General features: G+C 40.6%; 1 protein-coding gene across 8 annotated transcripts in view; it reads right to left on the reverse strand.

The window, feature by feature from the left end:
- The window catches only part of ADGRB1 (adhesion G protein-coupled receptor B1), a 553,612-nt gene that overhangs the window by 74,068 nt on the left and 456,149 nt on the right, over positions 1-23,395 (reverse strand). For all 8 annotated transcript variants that reach the window (XM_075581569.1, XM_075581558.1, XM_075581572.1 and 5 more), the window contains 3 exons: positions 16,917-17,020; positions 10,363-10,465; positions 6,575-6,725 (listed from right to left, as the gene is read on the reverse strand). In XM_075581569.1, coding sequence (XP_075437684.1) covers positions 6,575-6,725; positions 10,363-10,465; positions 16,917-17,020 — 358 coding nt within the window. The remainder of the gene's footprint in view (positions 1-6,574; positions 6,726-10,362; positions 10,466-16,916; positions 17,021-23,395) is intronic.

Genomic DNA, 23,395 nt, shown 5'->3' on the forward strand with positions numbered 1-23,395 from the left:
ACCCCTGGTCTATGGGACTGGTCGAAAGGTCAGTGAGATGAACTCCAAATCAGTGAGTGTGGCATTGGGGGAAACCCTTTGGTTATACTTATTGCTGGGAATCAACCTTTCATTAAGGAAGATGTACTCGTCTCCTGTTATAACTGATTGCGCCATCTGTGCTGAAGAAGGGGTATCCTGAGAGCCTGACCTGCTGGAGGGTTTTGAGTACTGGAGGTGAACCCCCCTGACTAAGGGAGGGTACATTTGAAGTGACTGATGAGGTTTTGAACACTCTGCGTTCTGTAATTATAAGCTCCTGTATAGGTGCATTCAAAGTTATCACCACTTCAAAATGTACCCTTCCCAACCACCAATACGCTGCGATCATTTGAAACTATGTCACATGCAAAGACTTGATTAACACGTTTATTAAATATGATGCAGCACCTGTTTGACGGGCATCTAGCCCGGCTTTCACGGAACATGACAAGTCGACCCCTTGTCAATATTGGGCAGGTGGATGTTTGAACCCCTTTCACATACACAAGTCCTGTGCTGGAAAAAAGAGTTGAACTCTGCTCTTATGAATGGGACTAATGCAGACAAACGTGCATAAAGCCAAAGGAGACTCCCTCTGATGACACGCTAGATGGAACTCGAAAAACGTTGGGGCTCCCCCTGTGCGGATGTGGCCGTCTGATTTGCCTGTAACTTAGCTACCAATGCAGCTAATGTTATTACATCCAGTTACGAGATTTGACTCGACGCCATTGGAACAAATGCGGACGTGCGCAAAATGACGCCCCCATTTTACACATCTTTAAGAAAATTGATATGTCATCTGGGACAATAATGTTGGCTATATCGGTTTATATTTATAGATATCTATTATTTAAGCACTTTTTCTTGTTTGGCATACTGTAGGTTGAACTTTCTTTTTTTTTTTATCCTCTCTAGTCTGTAACTCTGTAACTCTGTAACTCTGTAACTCTGTAACTCTGTAACTCTGTAACCCTGTAACTCTGTAACTCTGTAACCCTGTAACTCTGTAACTCTGTAACTCTGTAACCCTGTAACCCTGTAACCCTGTAACTCTGTAACTCTGTAACTCTGTTACCCTGTAACTCTGTAACTCTGTAACTCTGTAACCCTGTAACCCTGTAACTCTGTAACCCTGTAACTCTGTAACCCTGTAATTCTGTAACCCTGTAACTCTGTAATTCTGTAATTCTGTAACTCTGTAACCCTGTAACCCTGTAACCCTGTAACTCTGTAACTCTGTAACTCTGTAACCCTGTAACCCTGTAACCCTGTAACTCTGTAACCCTGTAACTCTGTAACCCTGTAATTCTGTAACTCTGTAACTCTGTAACTCTGTAACTCTGTAACTCTGTAACTCTGTAACCCTGTAATTCTGTAACTCTGTAACTCTGTAACTCTGTAACTCTGTAACCCTGTAACTCTGTAACTCTGTAACTCTGTAACCCTGTTACACTGTAACCCTGTTACCCTGTAACTCTGTAACTCTGTAACTCTGTAACCCTGTTACACTGTAACCCTGTTACCCTGTAACTCTGTAACTCTGTAACTCTGTAACTCTGTAACCCTGTAACTCTGTAACTCTGTAACTCTGTAACTCTGTAACCCTGTTACACTGTAACCCTGTTACCCTGTAACTCTGTAACTCTGTAACCCTGTAACTCTGTAACTCTGTAACTCTGTAACTCTGTAACCCTGTAATTCTGTAACTCTGTAACTCTGTAACTCTGTAACTCTGTAACTCTGTAACTCTGTAACCCTGTAACTCTGTAACTCTGTAACTCTGTAACCCTGTTACACTGTAACCCTGTTACCCTGTAACTCTGTAACTCTGTAACTCTGTAACCCTGTTACACTGTAACCCTGTTACCCTGTAACTCTGTAACTCTGTAACTCTGTAACTCTGTAACTCTGTAACCCTGTAACTCTGTAACTCTGTAACTCTGTAACCCTGTTACACTGTAACCCTGTTACCCTGTAACTCTGTAACTCTGTAACCCTGTAACTCTGTAACTCTGTAACCCTGTAACTCTGTAACCCTGTAATTCTGTAACCCTGTAATTCTGTAACTCTGTAACTCTGTAACTCTGTAACTCTGTAACCCTGTAACTCTGTAACCCTGTTACCCTGTAACTCTGTAACTCTGTAACTCTGTAACCCTGTAACTCTGTAACTCTGTAACTCTGTAACCCTGTAACTCTGTAACCCTGTAATTCTGTAACTCTGTAACTCTGTAACCCTGTAACTCTGTAACCCTGTAATTCTGTAACCCTGTAACTCTGTAACCCTGTAACTCTGTAACTCTGTAACTCTGTAACTCTGTAACCCTGTAACTCTGTAACCCTGTAACCCTGTAACTCTGTAACTCTGTAACTCTGTAACTCTGTAACCCTGTAACTCTGTAACCCTGTTACCCTGTAACTCTGTAACTCTGTAACCCTGTAACTCTGTAACTCTGTAACTCTGTAACTCTGTAACTCTGTAACCCTGTAACTCTGTAACTCTGTAACTCTGTAACTCTGTAACTCTGTAACTCTGTAACCCTGTAACCCTGTAACTCTGTAACTCTGTTACACTGTAACCCTGTAATTCTGTAACTCTGTAACCCTGTAACCCTGTAACTCTGTAACTCTGTAACTCTGTAACTCTGTAACTCTGTAACCCTGTAACTCTGTAACTCTGTAACCCTGTAACTCTGTAACTCTGTAACTCTGTAACTCTGTAACTCTGTTACACTGTAACCCTGTAATTCTGTAACCCTGTAATTCTGTAACCCTGTAATTCTGTTACCCTGTTACACTGTAACCCTGTAATTCTGTTACCCTGTTACACTGTAACCCTGTAATTCTGTAACCCTGTAATTCTGTAACCCTGTAATTCTGTTACCCTGTTACACTGTAACCCTGTAATTCTGTTACCCTGTTACACTGTAACTCTGTAACTCTGTAACTCTGTAACTCTGTAACGCTGTAACTCTGTAACTCTGTAACCCTGTAACCCTGTAATTCTGTTACCCTGTTACACTGTAACCCTGTAACTCTGTAACTCTGTAACCCTGTAACCCTGTAACTCTGTAACCCTGTAACCCTGTAACCCTGTAACTCTGTAACTCTGTAACCCTGTAACCCTGTAATTCTGTTACCCTGTTACACTGTAACCCTGTAATTCTGTAACCCTGTAATTCTGTTACTCTGTTACCCTGTAACTCTGTAACCCTGTAACTCTATGACCCTGTAATTCTGTTACCCTGTTACCCTGAAACTCAGTAACCCTGTAATTCTGTAACCCTGTACGTCTGTAACTCTGTGATGTAGACGTATTTAAACAGCACGCTGCTCTCAGCATACCCTAGAACAGGGTGAGCAAACTGGGGGGTGCAAGATTTTTTTTTGGGGGGGGGTGTGTTTGCGGCCATGACATCACAACACTGTCTTGTTTCTTCACTTTTCCCCCTTTTGTTTGCATTCAAAGACCCCAGCTGGGACCTACATGCGTGGTTCCTGAGCCACATTCAATGTAGGAAACCTTATTAACTAGCTGCAGACATTCCACAGCAGTAGCAAGCGGGAATACCAAACAAAATGTTCATGTTTACAGCCCGCTATTTTCTGCCTTAATACGCAGACTTCTAGATCTTTATTTCCTCATAATAATTATATGGACTGCGTTGATTTTCTTCTCTTCTAATTGCATTCTGAATATTGCCAAATTGATTATCCACTGTGGCTGCTTTATGCCAACACCCCCATCCCACTGCTATTATTTTCCTTCATTCTATTCGTTTGTTTATCTGCAAAGTATCTCAAATGACACACTTTTCAGGTCAGAAAACAGATATTTTTTTATTCGCACCACCTGCAGCCGTTGCAATTAGCCAGAGCTGAAATTAAACTCAATTATTTGTATGTGCTTCATAAACTGAAATACTTTTAGCAACAACATTGAGAGAAATGGTAATGCACAATTCATACATTAATGGGGAGTTTATGAGCATTGCAGAACTTTTACATTTAGAAGTCTACAGAAGATTCTAGAATTGTGATTAGCACCTCGCTGCCAGAGACAGCAGCAGAATACATTACAATAAATTGTTTCAAGTGTAAAAAGAGCTCTACTATCCACAGGACTAACCAATGGAAACATGCGTAAGCCATATTTAGCAATCCAAGCAACATGTGTTTAAAAAAAATTGTTCTGTAGTATTAGATTATACAAACTGCATTTTTTTAAATTCATCTCTTAATGCAATTTTTAATGAGTTTTAATGAGTTGTAATATACTAAGCATCCTTTGATTTCTATAGCAGGCTTTAGCACACTCCCAGATTTTTGTAGCACTTTCCTTTTTGTGATAATTTGTTACAAATGTTCCAAGCAGTTTGAGCTGCAAAACTGTAACAATTTTAAGTTATGGTGGATGAAAAAGGCAACAAGAAACCTCTACCGTGTTGCATATAGCAAATAAAAAGATCACTTGTGAGCACATTCACATGTCTTAGGCAGGTCTGCAACCCTGCCTTTCAACATTATCCCCAGCATACACTGCAGCAAGGGATTCTGGGAAATGGCATGCAAATGAGCACACTTGTCACCTTTTGTCTGAAAAACCATTGTTACATGGTGCACATAAAAGCAAATGCTCACTGTTAACGCAGCTTTAAAGCACAGCATGGGAATCAGATGCAAAGCCAGAGAAACCATTCACAGACATGTTTGAACCTTAATGGGTATCATCAGTGTGACGTTGGTTGTACTGCTGGCTTTGCATTTTGAAGACTGTAGGTTTTTATATATATATATATATATCTATATATATATATATATATTAAAACAAAACAAAAGACAGGGGTGCCCAACAATGCTACATCCAATTGACAAAACATATTTTGTTGTATACATTTGTCACGCTTAGTAGCACCCTTTTTTGACATAATTATATATTCATGATGTGGTGGGTGTAGGAGTTTGAGCTAGCTGGGAACGTGTGTTAATCAATTTCTGACTGGTATCAGTTGTATGGAGGTAGGTGGCACCTCCCCTCAGAGCTCACTCCTCCTCACCTTTTTAACTTGGGAGGTCTTTTCACTTTGCTGCAAGAACAGAACCTACTGTGGTTATTTCCCCTCATACAGAGGTAAAGGGAAGGGTTCACAGTGTAGTGTGGGACCTGCATTTTTGGTTATACATTGACGTTGGTATGCAGGCTTACAATGCTTTGGCCAAAGGGTTTAACTAAATAACCAAGTAGTTATTATTATTATTGAAGTATTTAAACTTTATACTTATTACCATATATGTTTTGTCAATTGGATGTAGCATTGGGCACCCCTGTCTTTTGTTGTATAAATTTGCCACGCTCAGTAGCACTCTTTTTTGACATAAATATATATTCATGATGTGGTGGGTGTAGGAGTTTTAGCTAGCTGGGAATGTGTGTTAATATATATATATCTCAAAAGACAGGGGTGCCCACTGCTACATCCAATTGAATATATATATATATATATATATATATATATATATATATATATATATATATATTAAGACCCTCTACTGCTTAGTATACTTTCAGATGTGAAGATACTTTTGACTCAAATGAGTTTTTATCCCTCTTCATACAGTTTTTAACTACTGTGGCAAATTAAACATACGGTACCCAAGAGTATGTGTCATGTTTTCTACAGGACCACAAAACTACCTCGTTCACACCGTTGTCACCGTAGTGGTTATTGCACTTTTAGTGCACTAGGCAAAAGCATTAGGGAATCCCTTTAATAAAGTGGATAATTCATTTAAAGGGGCTCATTTGCATATTGCTACCCAGAATTCCTGTCTGCAGTTTAACCACTGACATTTGACAGTGGGGTTTGAATAGAGCAGGTTTGAGGACCTGTGGAAGACATGGTGGGTATTTTATATTTTCGGTGCTTTCTACAGTGGGGGGATTTACATAAAAACAAATACCCACCATAACCTAACAGTGTATCAGATTTTAATTACAGATTATTACAAAAACACTTTTACTACTTATGGTGTTTATGTCAGTATAATATTCTTGAAACTAATTACACAATGGAATTTCTAAAGGGCTGGCGCTGACTGAAAAACCATGGCACTGTTTTTGAAGCAGGGGAACTTGGTTCAAATCCTGGTGTCAGCTCCTTGTGACGTTGGGCAAGTGACCAACCACAGACCAAAAACTCACCGGGTCAAAATGACACACTATACATTCGTGCACTGCCAGCGCTACATTAAACAAAATAAATATTAGATTATTATAAATTAAATGAAAAAATAAACCAAACAATCTGCTATGTGGGACCAGCTCTTAAAAAGGTTCACCAACCAGCAACGTGTTTGTGTTAATGAGAGAATCCACCTGAAGAAGAGTCGTCTCACGTTGCTATGGCTTATTTGCAGTAACAGAAATGGCATACTCTTAAGGGGATCACTGATTGTATAAAACATCATTCGCTGTAACACATCTACACTTTACAAAAGACCAATGCGGCTACTGGAACTCTGCCTGATTAATAGAGAATGAGAAGCCTCACCCCATCCTAGACAGAGGAAACGCTTGCGGATGATCCGGTTGCGAAGCCGCCCTGTCACTGCCATGTAGGATTGCCAGGCTTCTGTCAGCACCCAGCAGAACGAGGACAGAAAGAAGAAGTGTAGGAACGCTGCCACCAGGGTGCATATTACCTGGGGTGGAGAACAATGAACATAAGAAAAGTAAGTGGTCACATTATTAAATGCCGGTGATGCCTTCCATCAAAGAATGGGTAAGTACAGTCCACTGGGCAGTAATACGCAGGCGGGGGTAATTTAGCTCCTGGAAATGTACTTGCCCCATTTAGTCCCATATATTGAAGTTATCAAGTAACACCACTTACTGCATGCTTGTACAGTCCTCTTCTTAATGTGCGCACTGGGTAATAATAATATGCTTAGTAGTGAGATTGTGCACTTGCCGAGGAATGGTAGTGATGTATTTATGTGGTATGCCGTAATTCCCCTGTATACATTGTGTGGTGGAACATTGACCCCACATCCGTTACAGTATGCACGTGAAGCAGCTGTTATTGCTCCCGCGAGCGTGTTGTAGTGGAAAACACATAACTCACAAGCCGGAGCAGACATTATTGAAAACGAATTAGCTTTGCATCTAAAAAGGGGCTAACATGGCACTGCCCCCGCTGGTGCCCTCCAGTGCAATCACTGCTGCCGGCTACATCTGTATAAATAACTTAACAGATACACAATCGCACAGAGGAGACCCCAGAGTCACTGCACTTATAACTTGTAATATGTTGAACATCATCTGTGCAATGATTCTGTGCAGTGATTCTGGGAGCTCTTCTGTTATCTTCTGTGGGATTGTGTCTGTTCCTAAATTGCCCCATTTCCACCTACCTGTATCAAATTGTTTTACTTAGGGCAAGCGGTCCTTTGTCATTTCTTAAATACCTTAGTACTAGATGGTTTGGTCCCTAACACGCTGCTCTATATACTATTACCCAACTTTCCAACTCTATCTGTCCATGAAATGTCTGCAAATTGACTGCGTAACCCTGTTCATTTAATGTAACCATGTATTTTTTATAACTCTGTGCCCAGGACATACTTGAAAATGAGAGGTAACATTCAATGTGTTACTTCCTGGTAAAACATTTTTATAAATAAATAAGAATACTATGGTAGGTAATCACATGTGAAAACCCATACTTATATGCAGTGTTCGACAAACCTATACATTTGCACACCCGTGCGAGTGGATTTAACATCGTGGCGAGCTCCTATCGGCCCAAGCAGCACACGTGTGGTACTAGGTGGAGAATAGATTTTTTTGTGCGGCGAGTAGATTTTTTGGTGATTTGTCGACCACTGCTTATATGTTATAAGCTTTCGCGGAGTTCCCTCTAAAAAGACACCCAATTAGAAATGTGGTATATCTCAGTGTTTGAGTTGGGATATTGGGAAAACCCTAACACAGAATGGGATATTTGGAACAAACAATTGCTTACATTCTATCCCAATGCTGTGAAGTTGTCTTGCTAAAATCTTCCCGAACAAGAAGGTGCCTTCACCAGGAGCATATAGAATAGGGGCCCAAAAAGATTCCAATGTTGCATTAGTCGTGGTGTATCCAAATGTTCAAGAATAAGTGTGCGAGCACTAATCTAAATACGTATTACATCCTATATCAGGGGTGGCCAATTCCAGTCCTCAAGTGCCACCAACAGGTGGTCAGGTATTAAGGATATCCCTCTGACTGAGCCACCTGTGCTGAAGCAGAGATATCCTTAAAACCTATTTGTGGCCCTCGAGGACTGGGTTGACCACCCCTGATCTATATATATTGGTTACACAATTATATAAAACCATACGATACCGTTTGAAGCACGAGATCAGGAGACAGTACTCTGGTAAGTTTGATCACAAGTTTTTGTATTGAAAAAAAAAAAGACACATAAACCAAAGTTTTGGTCTCCCAGTGGGACCTTTCTTAAGGTGGTGCACTACCTTGAGAAAGGTCCCACTGTGGGATCGAAATGTCGGTTTATGTGTCTTTTTTTTTCAATACAAAAACTTGTGATCAAACTTACCAGAGTGCTGTCTCCTGATCTTGTGCTTCAAACGGTATCGTATGGTTTATTATTGCTTTATGGGACAAGCACCCAATTTGTACTACTTGCAAGTGGAGTGCCGGCTGCTCTTTTGTATATATATATATATATATATATATATATATATATATATATATATATATATATATACATATATATATACACTTTACGGTGGAGGTTTTTTTTACCCACCATAACTTAAATAATGTATGGTGGATACCTATCCAAAGCTTCATATTGCAAAGCCAGTATAACCAGCCTCACACCGATGAGACCCAAAAGGTTGAAACAGCTGTCTGTGTTTAGGTTTACTGGCTATGTACCTTAACCCAGGCTGTGCTGAAAAGCTGTGCAATGCAGCAAGCATAAGCGTATAGGGGTCCATGTCAAAATGGATTTGAAGCAACAGGTGGCACTGTGTGCTCATTTGCATGTCATTTCCCAGAATCCCTTGCTGCAGTGGGAGCACTGTATGGTAGGTGATAATGGTGAAAGGCAGGGTTGCAGACCTGTCTAAGACATGCAAATGAGCACACAGTAATATTTCCATTTGAGAAAGAGGTATATCTGTATGTATGTATTTATGTACAGTATGTATGTATGTATATCTGAATGTATGTATGTATGTATGTATGTATGTCTTCCATGGCCATGCACTGGTGGGGAGTACATTTTTTCACAGAGAAATAGGGTCCAAATTATGCCTCAACCCCTTTATTATTAGGGAGTCTCCCAGTTAATTAGGGGGAGGTGGTGTAAGTGCACTTCTCCTGTCATACTACTGCTTCTAACAATCCCTGTGTGTCCTACTGTACCTGTGTGTCTGTATGCAGGGAACCTATTATATGATGTTTTATATCATATTTTACAAGATATGAATTGAAAACGCAGAGGAATTCATACTATCCCAATGTGACGAGAAGGAAACATATTTTTAAACAGAACTTTATCATTAGGTTTTATGTAATGTGTTTTGAATCAATAAGTGTGAGGATGATTCTTCATTTAGACATGGGTGTTTTGGTTACACAATTAGGGCTTATAAATTAAGATGCTCCAGGAACACAAAAAATATTAACGTTTTAGTGAAGAAACACAGAATTACAGAGCAGTGATAAATATAAATTGTGCAGAATTGATATACAAAGACAGCAAAATGATTTCATGAGTTACCCAAATGCAGTCAGACATTCCAACATCTTTATTAAAAGGAAACCCTCGGGACACTGATAAGTTATTAAATCTACCTGACGCTTGTCTACAACATTAGTAAGCAGGTGGCAGTATGGAGAAAAAGAAGGAAGGACAAGTCTCGAAAGTCAACAGGTTAAAAGAATACCACAGGAGAATGATAAAGCGATGAATGATTATTTGCAAAATCACAAAAGCTGATAAACTGCAACACTAAACAAACCCAATGTTGTACAATAGTACAGCTCAACTCCGTTATAAAGCAATTTGTTACAATGCGGATCCGCTTATAACGCGATGCAAGCGTGTCTCCCAATTATCATATTTATGAATACTTTACATCACGATTAATGGTATATTAAATACTTTATTGTACAATGCATACAATTGTACATTATTTCTAACGCGTTCCGCTTATAACGCAGTGTGATTCTTTGGACCCAAGCATAGCGTTATAAGGGGGTTGAGCTGTACTTGGAATATTGGCTAAGGAGGTTTGTGGGGCAGTGCATTGTTCATACCTTATTTCTGGTCTGGGTTTGCCCAATAAGAATTAGGGCGTTAGAAGAGATAATGGACAAGCAGAAGTTAATCAGAATGACAGAGCGTTCAGAACGGATGTACCTAAAAGAAGAGAAAGAAACATTATTGGGACACATGAGGAAAGTAAACATCTTCAAATGAACTTTCAGTAGCTGAGATCACCATTAAAATAAGGATGGGTTAACATGTTAACTGCATTTTCGTTAACAATTTACAAGATATATTATGCCGGCTTCCCAGCCAACCAAGGCATCTTAGAGAACTAAGGCACCAACTCAATATTAAGTCACCGTACTATCCACATTTCCAGCAGTTTGATTATCAGCAGATTGTTCTACACTATGTTTGAACTAAAACTGTAGAAGCCACGTCTGTGCTGTTAACTGGAAATTCTGTATACTGCTGTTATGTGGCTAATAATTTACACCTCATATATAAACCTTGGCCCCTTGCAGGCGCACTTACCAGAACGCCCTCCTACGGTCTCTGGACGTACGTCCTACCTACCAATTAGATTGTAAGCTCTTTGGGGCAGGGACTCCTTTTCTTAAATGTTACTTTTATGTCTGAAGCGCTTCTTCCCATTATGTGTTATTTATTTTATTTGTATTTATATGATTATGTTACGTGTATTACTTCTGTGAAGCGCTATGCACATTAATATATACAAATAAAGACATACATTCATTTGACATTTTAGACATTTACCTTTTCCTAGTACTCTTTACTTTTTTTGTTTCATTTTTAGGAGCTTTATAGCAGCAGTCCTTGCTGCTCCTCGTTTTGGGGGTAGGTATTATTATTGTTATTTATTTATTTATTTATTACATTAACCGGAGCTGGGGGTCCTTTGGAGATGTTCCACAGTCCCCTAACCTCTGGGATCCCCCAGCTCCTGAGATATGAGCGGTTTTATCCACACAAATACTGTATAATATTTCCGCCAAGGCAATCCTGGCTCTGGAGACCAATAGAAAGCTACAACGCCATCAGGAGATGAAGTTATCTCTCTGTTGATTATCCCACGGCTATACTTGTATCCTTTTAAGTTTCACACTGAATTAAAAAACTGCAAATATTGGGAACTGAGGGGCCCCGTGAGGCCTGTCTGGCGCCTTGGAGGGAGAGGCGGGACAAGTTTCCGCAAGCTGTCAGCAAAATAATCGCCAGAGAGTGAGCAAAATTGTGTGTGTGTGTGTGTGTGTGTGTGTGTGTGTGTGTGTGTGTGTGTGTGTGTGTGTGCCCTGCTTATAGTCCCAGCATTAGGCAAATCTATCGATTTAGAGAATTTTTTTTACAAATGATCGTATTAAACGAAACTGCAACGCACGTTGACTTAATGCAGCAATCCAGGTTTTATTTATTGCTTTTCTTTTTCTCAGGATTTTAGCAGGGAGTCTCTGAAGATAAACGGTGTTAATTTCAGCTCCGGGGACCCCACGCTTCCAGAAATTCTGACCTCTGCGTGGTGCTGGGATCGCAGCCAGGGAACTGTGTGCCTAACGAAATAGCGGAGTTTCAATGTCCTGCTTCACGTGGGCCAATAGGAAGCTGTGACGTCTTCCGATGCGGCTCCCTATCGGCCCGCGTGACTGGGGCATTTAAACTCTGCAGATACCGCTACGGAGGGAAGCAGGGTGCCCCTGAAATGGGGTTCAGCTCCGGAAAACTCCCCTGCTTCAAACCTGTATTACAAATAAACCCTGACTCAGCTGCAGATTATATTTTTTGTGATTCCCCATGGGCACATTTTGCATGGTCCGTAGCCCCCTGCAAAGCTCCTTCACAGCATATTGACTCGGGGTTTTGGAGAATGGAAGGGATTTATGAATTATAAATTTTTCACAAGGTATGCTGTTAGTAGCCAATGCCACAAACTTGTTTATTGAATGCCAGCCCACTAGCCCTTATAGCTACCCTGTTCACTTTAGGCCACGGTTAACCCTTTGCGTTTGACATACAATACTTGTTTGTGTGCCGTACAAAATAGCCCAGTTGTTAAGGAAATGAAGATGTAAGAGACTTTTGAATCCCAGTGCCGGAGGACTCTTGTGATATAGACAGGAATTTATTTATATTTATGCACCTCAGGAAGCAACATTACATTCAAAGATCTCCGTGGCAGGTAATTGCCGTGGGGCTCACTGTATGTATCAAGGCAAAAGTGGTGCATTTGTGGGACAAGAAATCGGCACCATGTGTATTAGAGAAAAAATCAATAGGATTGTGTCTTTGATACATTTAACCCATGTTGTCCTTCATACATACATCCCTGTGCTTAGACTGTTCTACAACCCTGGGGAATTATTTATTTGAAAAACTGGGACATAACTAGTATTAAAAAAAAAAATGCACCATGCAGTATTTATGAACAAACTCGCATTGCTGTCAATTAGATGTTTTATCGATTGAGTGCTTTTTTTCCAGATATTTCAAAATTTAAAACAGTGGTGCCATTAATACAATTTGCTGTGAGTTTATTAATGTTGTATGAGAACACTGTTTTTTCCTATCTTATCTGTCGCTATTTCTTTACATCCTGTGTGATTAGAGCCTGTGGTGGATATTCTCGAAGCTGCGAGTTAATCCTGGTCAAACTCATGCATTTTGACATGATCATAAATTGTGATTTAATTTGACAACTGGAAGTATTCTGTATTACTTTGCGTCATTGGTTAAATAGGAAATCTGCGAGGATTTTAATTTTTAAAGAGAAATTAACATGATGATCGGGGGGGGGTGTGTGGGGGAGTGGGGTGGGTGTGGGGAATGGGGAGAGAGCTGTTTTTTTAGACATATATATATATATATATATATATATATATATACATACACAGTTGTGTGAAAAAGAAAGTACACCCTCTTTGAATTCTATGGTTTTACATATCAGGACATACACGGTGTAATATGTCATGTCTTGTTGTTCATCTGAGGTTGTATTTACCTAGTTTTAAGACCTGCTAAGGAACAGATGATTGTCATTATGTCCTGATATGTAAAACCATAGAATTCAAAGAGGGTGTACTTTCTATTTCACACCACTGTATATCCCCTCAAACCACTCCCCAACCCACATGTGGAGGGACACCTGTGCACATCTGAGAGATATGCCAATAGGTTATGTAAAGGATAGGAAGGAAGCCAGTGGGAATAATGTCCATGAATATGATTAGCTACAGGTGGGAGCGGTGGAGCTCCAAACTATGCTGCGACAGTGGAGCTACCCAGCAGCTGGTTTAGCTCACACTGCTAGAGCTGCTGCCCTGAATAGCAGAGGTTGTGAGTTCTGATCCTGTTGGGCCTGGCCCCAGTACCCCCTTGAACACAACATACCCTAGGCATGACAGTAATGGTCTTTATGAAAATATTTTAGGAGGTGTGAGTCATTTAAATGCACTTTGCATATCTCCCAGGTATCAAAGTGTGCTCCTTTTTGAGCACAGGTGTCTGTCCATATATTATTTTGATCAAGGTTTGAGGGAATATATATAGGGCTTGGGACTCTCCTAAAATGGGTTTCCATATTTTAGGATCTAGATGGAGCTAACATCACATTTAAATAAAACAGGAGTAACGCAGGTCATATTAACCTATTGTATAATGCAGGTCAAATTAACCTATTGTAATGATGCAATTCCGCCAGGTTGCCGAGCAAAGTTATTTGAAGTGGGTTTGCCTTTTTGAGTTATCAGAGCTACAAGAATACCAGTGGGGGTTGCAACAAGTGTGGGTTTGAGACATTTGCATCATACAGCTCAAATTTGCAGAAGTGGAATGAAACCGCTTCTAATAAAGCCCTTCTCGCATGGTTTGGACATGCGAAAAACGCTGTCAGAATACGAGAACCTGTATATCTGAGAGCAAAGTGTCCTTTCTGCATGGACATGCCCTTCTCGCAGCTACGGACATATCCCCCCGGTATCTCTTTCTAAACCTCCCATTCATGAAATTACAATGGAAGTTTCTGCTGGCAAAATAGTTTTCAAAGCCCTTGTGCGCTGATTTATATTTATCATCATCTATTTCCAAATATGTTAACTCCTTCACTGCCAGAATGACCAGCAATGCCTTGCTTTGCCAAGTATTGCTACACCCCGGCCTGGCAATGCATGGGTTAAGAGAACGCATTATTATTTTTATTTTTATTTTTTATCGGAGTGGCTGCATCAAAAAAAAAATGTAACAATTTCATGGTCCGTTTAGAAAGCCTAATCAAGTGCAATTATTTTTGGGACAAACATTGGTGATCTTCTTCTGTAAATTCACAATGGCCGGATTCCCCCCTCAGGTTATAAAATTCAATTAGAGTTTATAGACATAGCCACTTAGTTTTCTGCTGACCAAACATGTGGCATTAAGAACTTGAAAGCTTAGAGCGCATAAATGTACAACAGTTGTTTGTGCAATAAGTGGATTGACATGGGATGTGCAGTGGTTATTACGGGAGACGTCGCAGGGCTGTTGCACGGAAAAAGGTCTTGTTTTCTCCCGGGGCCAAACACAGCCCCAGAGAATCAGAAGAATCATTGACAGTTCAACTACATGTCTTATCTGTTGGGACAATAACGCCTGATGAGCACACTGCACGTGTAACCCAGTCATTTTGCAAAGCTACATGTTTACATAACCATTTCTGGGGGGATTTTTCAATATATTCAATAGTTTTCCCTTTATTCTTCTGTAGTGTTAAAAGGCCCATATTTACAAAGTGGTGCTATTCCGTAAGACATCTTCTGGTGCTAGAAGACGCAGTGCAGCACATTGAAGTGAATGTTCATGACCTTTTTCTTTCCAACTCGTTCAACCTTCTGCCAATCACTGAGTCATGGCTAACACTGAAACTACTATTCGGTCCTATGGTGGCCTCCCTTTCAGTGGTATCCCCATATATGGTGACAACTGGGCTGTAGGTATCCTTCTATTTCCTTGTGGCATTGTAAGTCATACTGTAGCCCCTTGCCTTTTCATCTCATTTTCTTGCTTTGAAGTTCACACTATTTGTCTATTCTTCCATGTCTCACTCAGTGTTTCTTTAATATATCCACCTACTATAGGCTTACCTTTAATTTTTTGGAAAAATGTACTGCCTGTCTCACACTCTTTGTCACATCTGGCTCTGCTTCTCTCATTCTTAGATACTTTAACATTCTTATCAACAATCCTAACTCCCCAGCTGTTTCTAAATTCCTCTCCTTAACTTTTTCCTTTGGTCTCAGCCAGTGGACAGCTCATCTACCCATCGTGAATGTGGACCTTGTTTTCTTTCATGTCTGCCCCCTTTCTAACTTTTCCAACTCACCATATTCCATCTCTGACCACCACATTTATTTATCCGTCACTCTTCCTTCTGTTAGCGCCTGTCCCCAAACCTCCTCACATGCTTCCAGTAAACTAAACACAATAAACACTTCTCAACATCTATACAACCCCTTCTGTCTCCTCTCTGCCTAGATCGCTTCTGCCACAACTCACTGCCATTATCCCATTAAGCCTCTACCGTGGCATGCTGGTCAAACACATTACCCCCCCACCCCCCGAAGTACTCCCACAGTGGAGGAAATCACACTTCCAATCAGATTTTATACACTACAAATTCATTCTCTACATACAATACTGCCCTCTTTCTAGCTAAACAACATGTCCTCCTCGCTAAAGCATATCTACTCTGCCCTCCAACCCTTAATGTTTGTTCTCCCCTTTCCTCTCCCTTATCTGCCCTCTTCACCTTTCCCCCTCTGCCTTAACATCTCAACAACCTGCCACACATTACAAAGAAAGAAATCACATGATACACAATGACATGTCCCACTGTCTACCCCCGACCAAGCCAACATGTTCCTCTCTACCCCAAAGCTGCTTTTGACTTCTTCTCTCCCGTTACTGAAGAGAAAGTTTCCCACTAGTTACCAATTGTTCCATTATGTTTTAAATTGTTTGTATTTTATGGTTTGTTCTTGTCCTTACCCTCCACAATCTACTGCACTGCAGTATATGTTGGCGCCGAACAAATAAAACATAATAATAACAATAATAATGTGGTTTCTGGTGCTACAAGGTGTCATTTGGAATAGCAGTGTCTGACGTACTCCTTTTCCAACTGACTCTTAAGGTCTCCCAACAAACCAATTAGGTCGTAGACTCTCCAGGGATTCATTTTCCCAACATGGGATTTTATATTCGTTGAACTTCTTGTACTAAAACTACCTATATACTGTAGCATTGATTATTTTGTGTAGTGTTGCATACATTGTTGGCGCTAAATCGATACGTACAGATACTGGGAGACAAACATTCAGTAGATGTTTGTGGTCAGAGAGAAGGCGCCCCGATGAGTGAAAGTAAATGGAGAAACCATCAAGTTAATGATAAAGAAAGAAATCTAATTTCCGTGATGCCGTATGTTATCTTCATGGTTATTGCTTGGCAAAGGGTGAGGATCTGTGACTAAAGAGCCATTGACATGCAGGTCTTTTAGTTGTCTTATAAAAACTGTCGGAGCGCTAAAAACGGTTTGATTAAAATCATTACTTACCTCCACACAGACACATAAATGATTATCAGCAGCAAGAGAGTGAGTGAAGAGACCCCGCAGCCGACAATCAACGTGACAGAAGGTACCAGCACCTTCTCCATATTCTGTAAGGTAAATGCAAAATGTTTGACCCGTGAACACATCTGGACGGGAGGACTTGCATGTTATTTGGCCAACAACCTCCTAACCCTATTTGATGCCAGGCGGACAGCAAAACATTAGGACAAAAAACTGGGGCGCTCCTAATGTCACAAGAACAAAATACTAACGAATTCACAAATATATATTTAAATAAAAATGCAATAAAAAACAACCAGAAAATTCAAATCTGGTATGATGGCAGCTGCAGCTCAACCCTCGGAGGTTCGTCCCACGATGTAACAATTTATTAAACAATAAATAGACACAAATGAACTCATACTGTATGAGTAAAATCGCTGGATCATCTGACAGCCCGTAGCCGCATCTGCTGTTTTTCCCTCCTCTAGGCACCGCGTCCAGTGTGTAGAGCTGGAGGATCAGTCAGGCAGAGCTGCTTCAATGGCCATCAGGCAGGTAACAGGGAAGTGCTCGTTACGAACGACGCGTTTCGTATCTCGCGATACTTCGTCAGGTTCGAACCTTCCCTGTTACCTGCCTGACGGCCATTGAAGCAGCTCTGCCTGACTGATCCTCCAGCTCTACACACCAGACACGGTGCCTATGGGAGTGAAAAAACAGCAGTTGCGGCTACGGGCTGTCAGATGATCCAGCGATTTTACTCATATGTGAGTTCATTTGTGTCTATTTATTGTTTAATAAATTGTTACATCTTGGAGCCCTTGGATGTCCCTTTGTTTACACGGGTTCCTGGCACATTGCACTGTGAGGGTCCACCCATCCGACCTGGACGAGACTGCATGAAAATTTCTTAAAGACACCCTTTGAGGATCATACTCACATGGGGCCGTGTGAGTTATATATATATTATTCACTATTTACCCTTTTGGGCCTCTGAGTCCTCCATCACGTAGTTGGGGTTGTGAGGTGTCTCACCTTGTGTATTGATACTTTCCTCACTCCCCTCCCTCATCTCCAGAGTGACTTTGTTCACTATACAGTATTATTTACACTTGTCCCCGGACAGCAAAACATTGCAGGGTTACATGTAATTCATGTCTTAGTAAACATGACTGCTCAATCTGCTTTATTACTCTTACAAAGGTTTACTATCACTTCTGAGTCCACCCAGCGTTTCTTTAGTTTAGAGATCGGGGGGGAGGGGGAAAGCAGGGGGAGTATTCACGAAGCTCAGAGAAGGGAAATTGGAGCTCAATCAGCATTTTGCCTCTAAACTCCTTGAACGTCTTGTATTCTCTCGTTTGCTCCATTTTCTCACCACCTATTCTCTCCTAGACGCTCTACAATCTGGTTTCCGCACTTCTCACTCCACTGAAACCGCACTCACTAAAATAACTATTGACCTAAATGATGCCAAAGACAGAGGTCATTATGCTCTGCTCATATTACTCGACCTCTCTGCAGCATTTGATACTGCGGACCACCCTCTTCTCCTTCATATTCTCCATACTCTTGGTATTCGCAACAAAGCTCTGTCCTGGATCTCCCCTTCAGTGTCTCTATCGCTAACACCTCCTCCTCTATCGATCTCTCTGTCGGGCTACCACAGGGCTCTGTCCTGGGACCTCTTTTCTTTTCTCTTTACACACTCTCTCGAGGTGACGTAATCACATCTCTTGGGCTCAAATATCACCTCTATGCTGACGACAAACAAGAGAATCCAAAAATTCCCCAAAATATTCATAAAAGCTACGGTAATTATAATGGATGCCACAACGACTAATTTCCTAACTGGTCCTTTCTGGCAAAGGGCACAGACCTGATCGGGACTTTTTGTCTTGATTATTATAATATGCTGAAAGTAAGCTCTTTTATGTTTCACGTTTTGAGGCTGAATAAAACGTGTCATTGCGACCTTTCCTGCAAACAGGTGGTTTTAGAATTATATTCACTTATTTCAATTCCCTTTTACCTGCTACGATTGGGAATTTGTATTCTTTGTATTTCTTAATGAGAGGATTTTTCTATAGAATAGTAGCAATGAAAGAGACAGATAAAGCCACCCATAATTATCTGAAGCCAGCTGCCAAATTTGATGGAATTACAGCCTAATGTATCTGAATGGGCGAGAACATATTAAACTGTACTTCAACTGAGGACACTGAACATTGATTAATCCTTTACCAGGATCGTTTAAAGCAACATTGCATATTTGGAAACCCGGCTGAAACTGAACATGCAGGTTTCGTTGGCAGTTGGTTGCACCGTTATTGTGAGCAATATGGTAAACCCTATTTAAGATACTGGAGGTCATATTTACTGCGTAGAGCTAGGCCATAAGGCACCTTGCAGTCAAGGGCAGCTGGGAATATTGCGAGACTCGGTGCAGATATCTGTTGTGAGGCCTCTTACCGTCTCCTTCGCCATCTCTTCCTGCAGGGTCCATCATGGCACCACGGCAGCAAATCCTGCCACGTTGCTATGGCAACCGGACGTCACATGGTGTCCCATCGTCATGGCAACTCGCCGCCATATGATGTTGCGGCGCCATGATGAGGGACCTTGCAGGAAGAGATGGCGAAGGAGAAGGTAAGAGAGTTACAGAGGCCTCGTTCTCTCCCCTGGCAATCAGTTTAATTGTTCTGGGGAAGAGTGCATGGTCTCTGTGACCGCAAGGCTCGGTGCTGGCACTGCTTTCTGCCCATTTACGTCAATGAGCCATAAGGTGTCTTTTAAATTAGCGACCTTAGTAAATAAAGCCTGAACTGAAAAAGAGACCTGTCAGGTTTGAACCTTATAATTTAATTAATGACGAGTTTTCTTCGTCCATTAAAAGTCCTCACAAACTTTGACAAATCTATACTTCTCCAGGACTTACATGACTTACAGTTTGAAACAATTTAACGCAGTATAGAAGGTTAACACAGAAGTTTAATGTACAGTATGTCATATTCTATATTTCCATGTACAGTACCGTAACCCATTCAAAACGAACATGGCACATTGCAGAGTGGTATTTAGCTAACAATCGAGAACTACAAAAGTTTAACAAAAAGTATGTGATCACTATAAAAAGTCAATGTAGTTATATAAAATGTGAGTGTAGCCATGCCATCTGAGGCTACTAGTCTGCTTCCCTCTTGGCAGTAAACCCTGGTACAATCAGGTTGCCACTAGTAGATATGGGGTTTTCACCCTTCTTGGTACTGCACTTGAGTGACAGCGGGAGGCGGTGACATCAGGCCTGGGCTTGAGAGATATGTAGGGTATGAACCCCAGAAGCCTAGTCCTGTGTCCCCACTACCACCGGCCGACGACTCAACCCTCTTGTTACCAGCAGGTATATGCACCATACACCGTGGTAATGGCCAAAGCTCCCATGGGTGGGGGAAACACCATTACACGAACATTCAATTTAACATTTTAGACTACACCATCATCTGTTTTTTAGTTTGGTATCATTGTTTTGAGTAAAAGAGGTTGGATTTGTATGGTGTAAACTGTATACAGTATGTGGTACTGTGGGTGTAGCAAATTAATCACACACATGAAGATAAGGATTTACTGAATATTCCACCACAACAGCTTACACTCCCCCCTATTCAAATTTTTGATAATCAGTCTTTAACTTGGTGATTTCTGTTACTATGTCACATAATTTGAGAAGGAAGATGATGTCTTTTACTCAGGATTTGTTTTCCATTTCAGAGGGCAGAGCTCCGATTACATGTCTAATCGTGATTATTTCAAAGCAGTAACCTCTCACAACCCATTATTCTTTATTGGGGAGTCTCTGGCAGTGTTTCCTCCACCAGAACAACAATTAGGGAAATATTTAACTATTTTACTCCTGTGTTTTTGGGCTTCAGGTAACGACCGTGATTTATGATACTCGATGTTCCATTTCATTGACATTGCCAAGTAATTGATGCTGTTGCTAGCACCCATTTCACTTCACAAGATGATGAGGCCATATTTAATCATTATTTCTCCAAATGGAGGGGGGAATATCGATCCAAGAAACTCACGTGTTCTGATACATACACAAAATAGGAATGATGCCGCTTGATGCAGAGTACTTGAAAAACACTAATGATGCAGGTAAGTACATTGTCCGGGAGTCGTGAAATCTCGTTGCACAACATTGTGCCGATCGGGCGGTAATGGTCCTACCTTGCAGCCTCATGGTTCCCACCAATTGAGCATTGTTTCTGTTATGTGTTGTTTTATATTACAGTAAAAAAAAAACAGTTGGCCCATTTAGGTACGCTTTAAAAGCCTACAATCTTCCAACAAACGGATACACGTTTACAAATTGATTACAAATAACCAATACCGTGTGCTTTTCTAAATGTGTGAGACGGTCTTCATACCGTAGCTTTTCAAGTCTCGAAGGAGAATTTCCAGGAAAGGTTATTTACTCCAATAAATATGCTTAGGAAATCTATACAGGCGCAGAGCAATTATGGTAGTTGATATGCAAAAGTGAAAATACACAGAGAGCGTAGGGAAGAAACCTGCAGGAAATGGATAGTACATCCTCCCAGGAGGCCCACAATACACAGCAGAGCATGTGAGAAAGCGATCAATGTCAAGCATACCAGAAAAAACACGATACTGAAGAACAAAGCGTTTGTAATTGCAAAAATACTGTAGTATGATTCGTCATCTAAAAATCAGGATGGGAACCAGCAAGAGGCCAACTAAAGGAGGGTTATAAAACCTCCCACCTCTACGTAAAGGGGCACCCCTGGTTGGCACCCCCAGTCATAATATATTTCTGCTTCTTGTGGAGAAATGTAAGCACAACAAATATTTTCCCTGTAAAATTGCTGCTTCCCATGCTAATCCGATACTTAGTTCCAAGTAATTTAGGTCAAGCAAGATGTTGTGTGGCTGAGTGCTGATTCTTTAAAACCAGAGACAGAACATAAAACACAGACAGAGCTCAGTGCACATCCAGTGAAACTCATACACGGTACAGTGCCTAAATATATATGTATAAATATCTATTAAATAAAATGGTCTTTTAGTTTAACATTTTTGGCCAAAATTGTTGTAAGCCCCTGAGCCACTGCACGGCAGACCACATTTCCAGGGGTCCCTAACACTAATACAAATTCTTAATAACCTGTGCAATACCAGGAAGAATGATTTATAATAAAAAAAAGCTTTTCCTGGTAATGTACAGGTTAATAAAAGCTTCAATCAGACTTAGAACTTTGCAACTAATATTGACAGATTTATTATAAATCATTCTTCCTGGTATTGCACAGGTTATTAAGAATTTATATTAGCGTTAGGGACCCCTGGAAATGTGGTCTGCCGTGCAGTGGCTCAGGGGCTTACAACAATTTTGGCCAAAAATGTTAAACTAAAAGACCATTTTATTTAATAGATATTTATACATATATATTTAGGCACTGTACGTGTATGAGTTTCACTGGATGTGCACTGAGCTCTGTCTGTGTTTTATGTTCTGTCTCTGGTTTTAAATATATATTGCCATGCTCAGTAGCACTCCTCTGTGACACTCATATGCTTGTATATATGTTGTGGTTATTTTGGGGGTTCAATAGGAGCTTGTTAGGTGTCCAGTATGTTTTACAATTCTTGTTCAGCTAGTCTCAGCTGATTGGAGGGTGGCAACCTCCTACCTAATTGAAGCTTACCCCCTCCCACATCTAAATGGTTAAAAGCTCACTCCATAGCATCTCCCACTCTCAGGGGAAATTGCTTGCTTGCAGTATGGTTGTGACAAATCTAATACAGAGTGCTTTTCCTGGTAATGTACAGGTTAATAAAAGCTTCAATCAGACTTAGAACTTTGCAACTAATATTGACAGATTTATTATAAATCATTCTTCCTGGTATTGCACAGGTTATTAAGAATTTTTATTAGTGTTTGGGACCCCTGGAAATGTGGTCTGCCGTGCAGTGGCTCAGAGGCTTACAACAATTTTGGCCAAAAATGTTAAACTAAAAGACCATTTTATTTAATAGATATTTATACATATATATTTAGGCACTGTACCGTGTATGAGTTTCACTGGATGTGCACTGAGCTCTGTCTGTGTTTTATGTTCTGTCTCTGGTTTTAAATATATATTGCCATGCTCAGTAGCACTCCTCTGTGACACTCATATGCTTATATATATGTTGTGGTTATTTTGGGGGTTCAATAGGAGCTTGTTAGTTGTCCAGTATGAGTGCTGATTCTACCTGAGGAAGGCAACACCCCGAAACATTATGCTCAGTCTATTTTTTGTATATTCAATAAATGGTCTTAAAGACCCCCTTTTCCCTTAACCGAGTAAGTATATCTATTTATGGATGAAAAACTGGCTGAGTGCTTTCCCTTCAATGCAAATCCAATGTATGTGAGAATGTCATAGTAATTCTGCAGATGGGAGAATCTT

Source organism: Ascaphus truei, chromosome 2 (genome assembly GCF_040206685.1).
Source record: "Ascaphus truei isolate aAscTru1 chromosome 2, aAscTru1.hap1, whole genome shotgun sequence".
Taxonomy (NCBI): domain Eukaryota; kingdom Metazoa; phylum Chordata; class Amphibia; order Anura; family Ascaphidae; genus Ascaphus; species Ascaphus truei.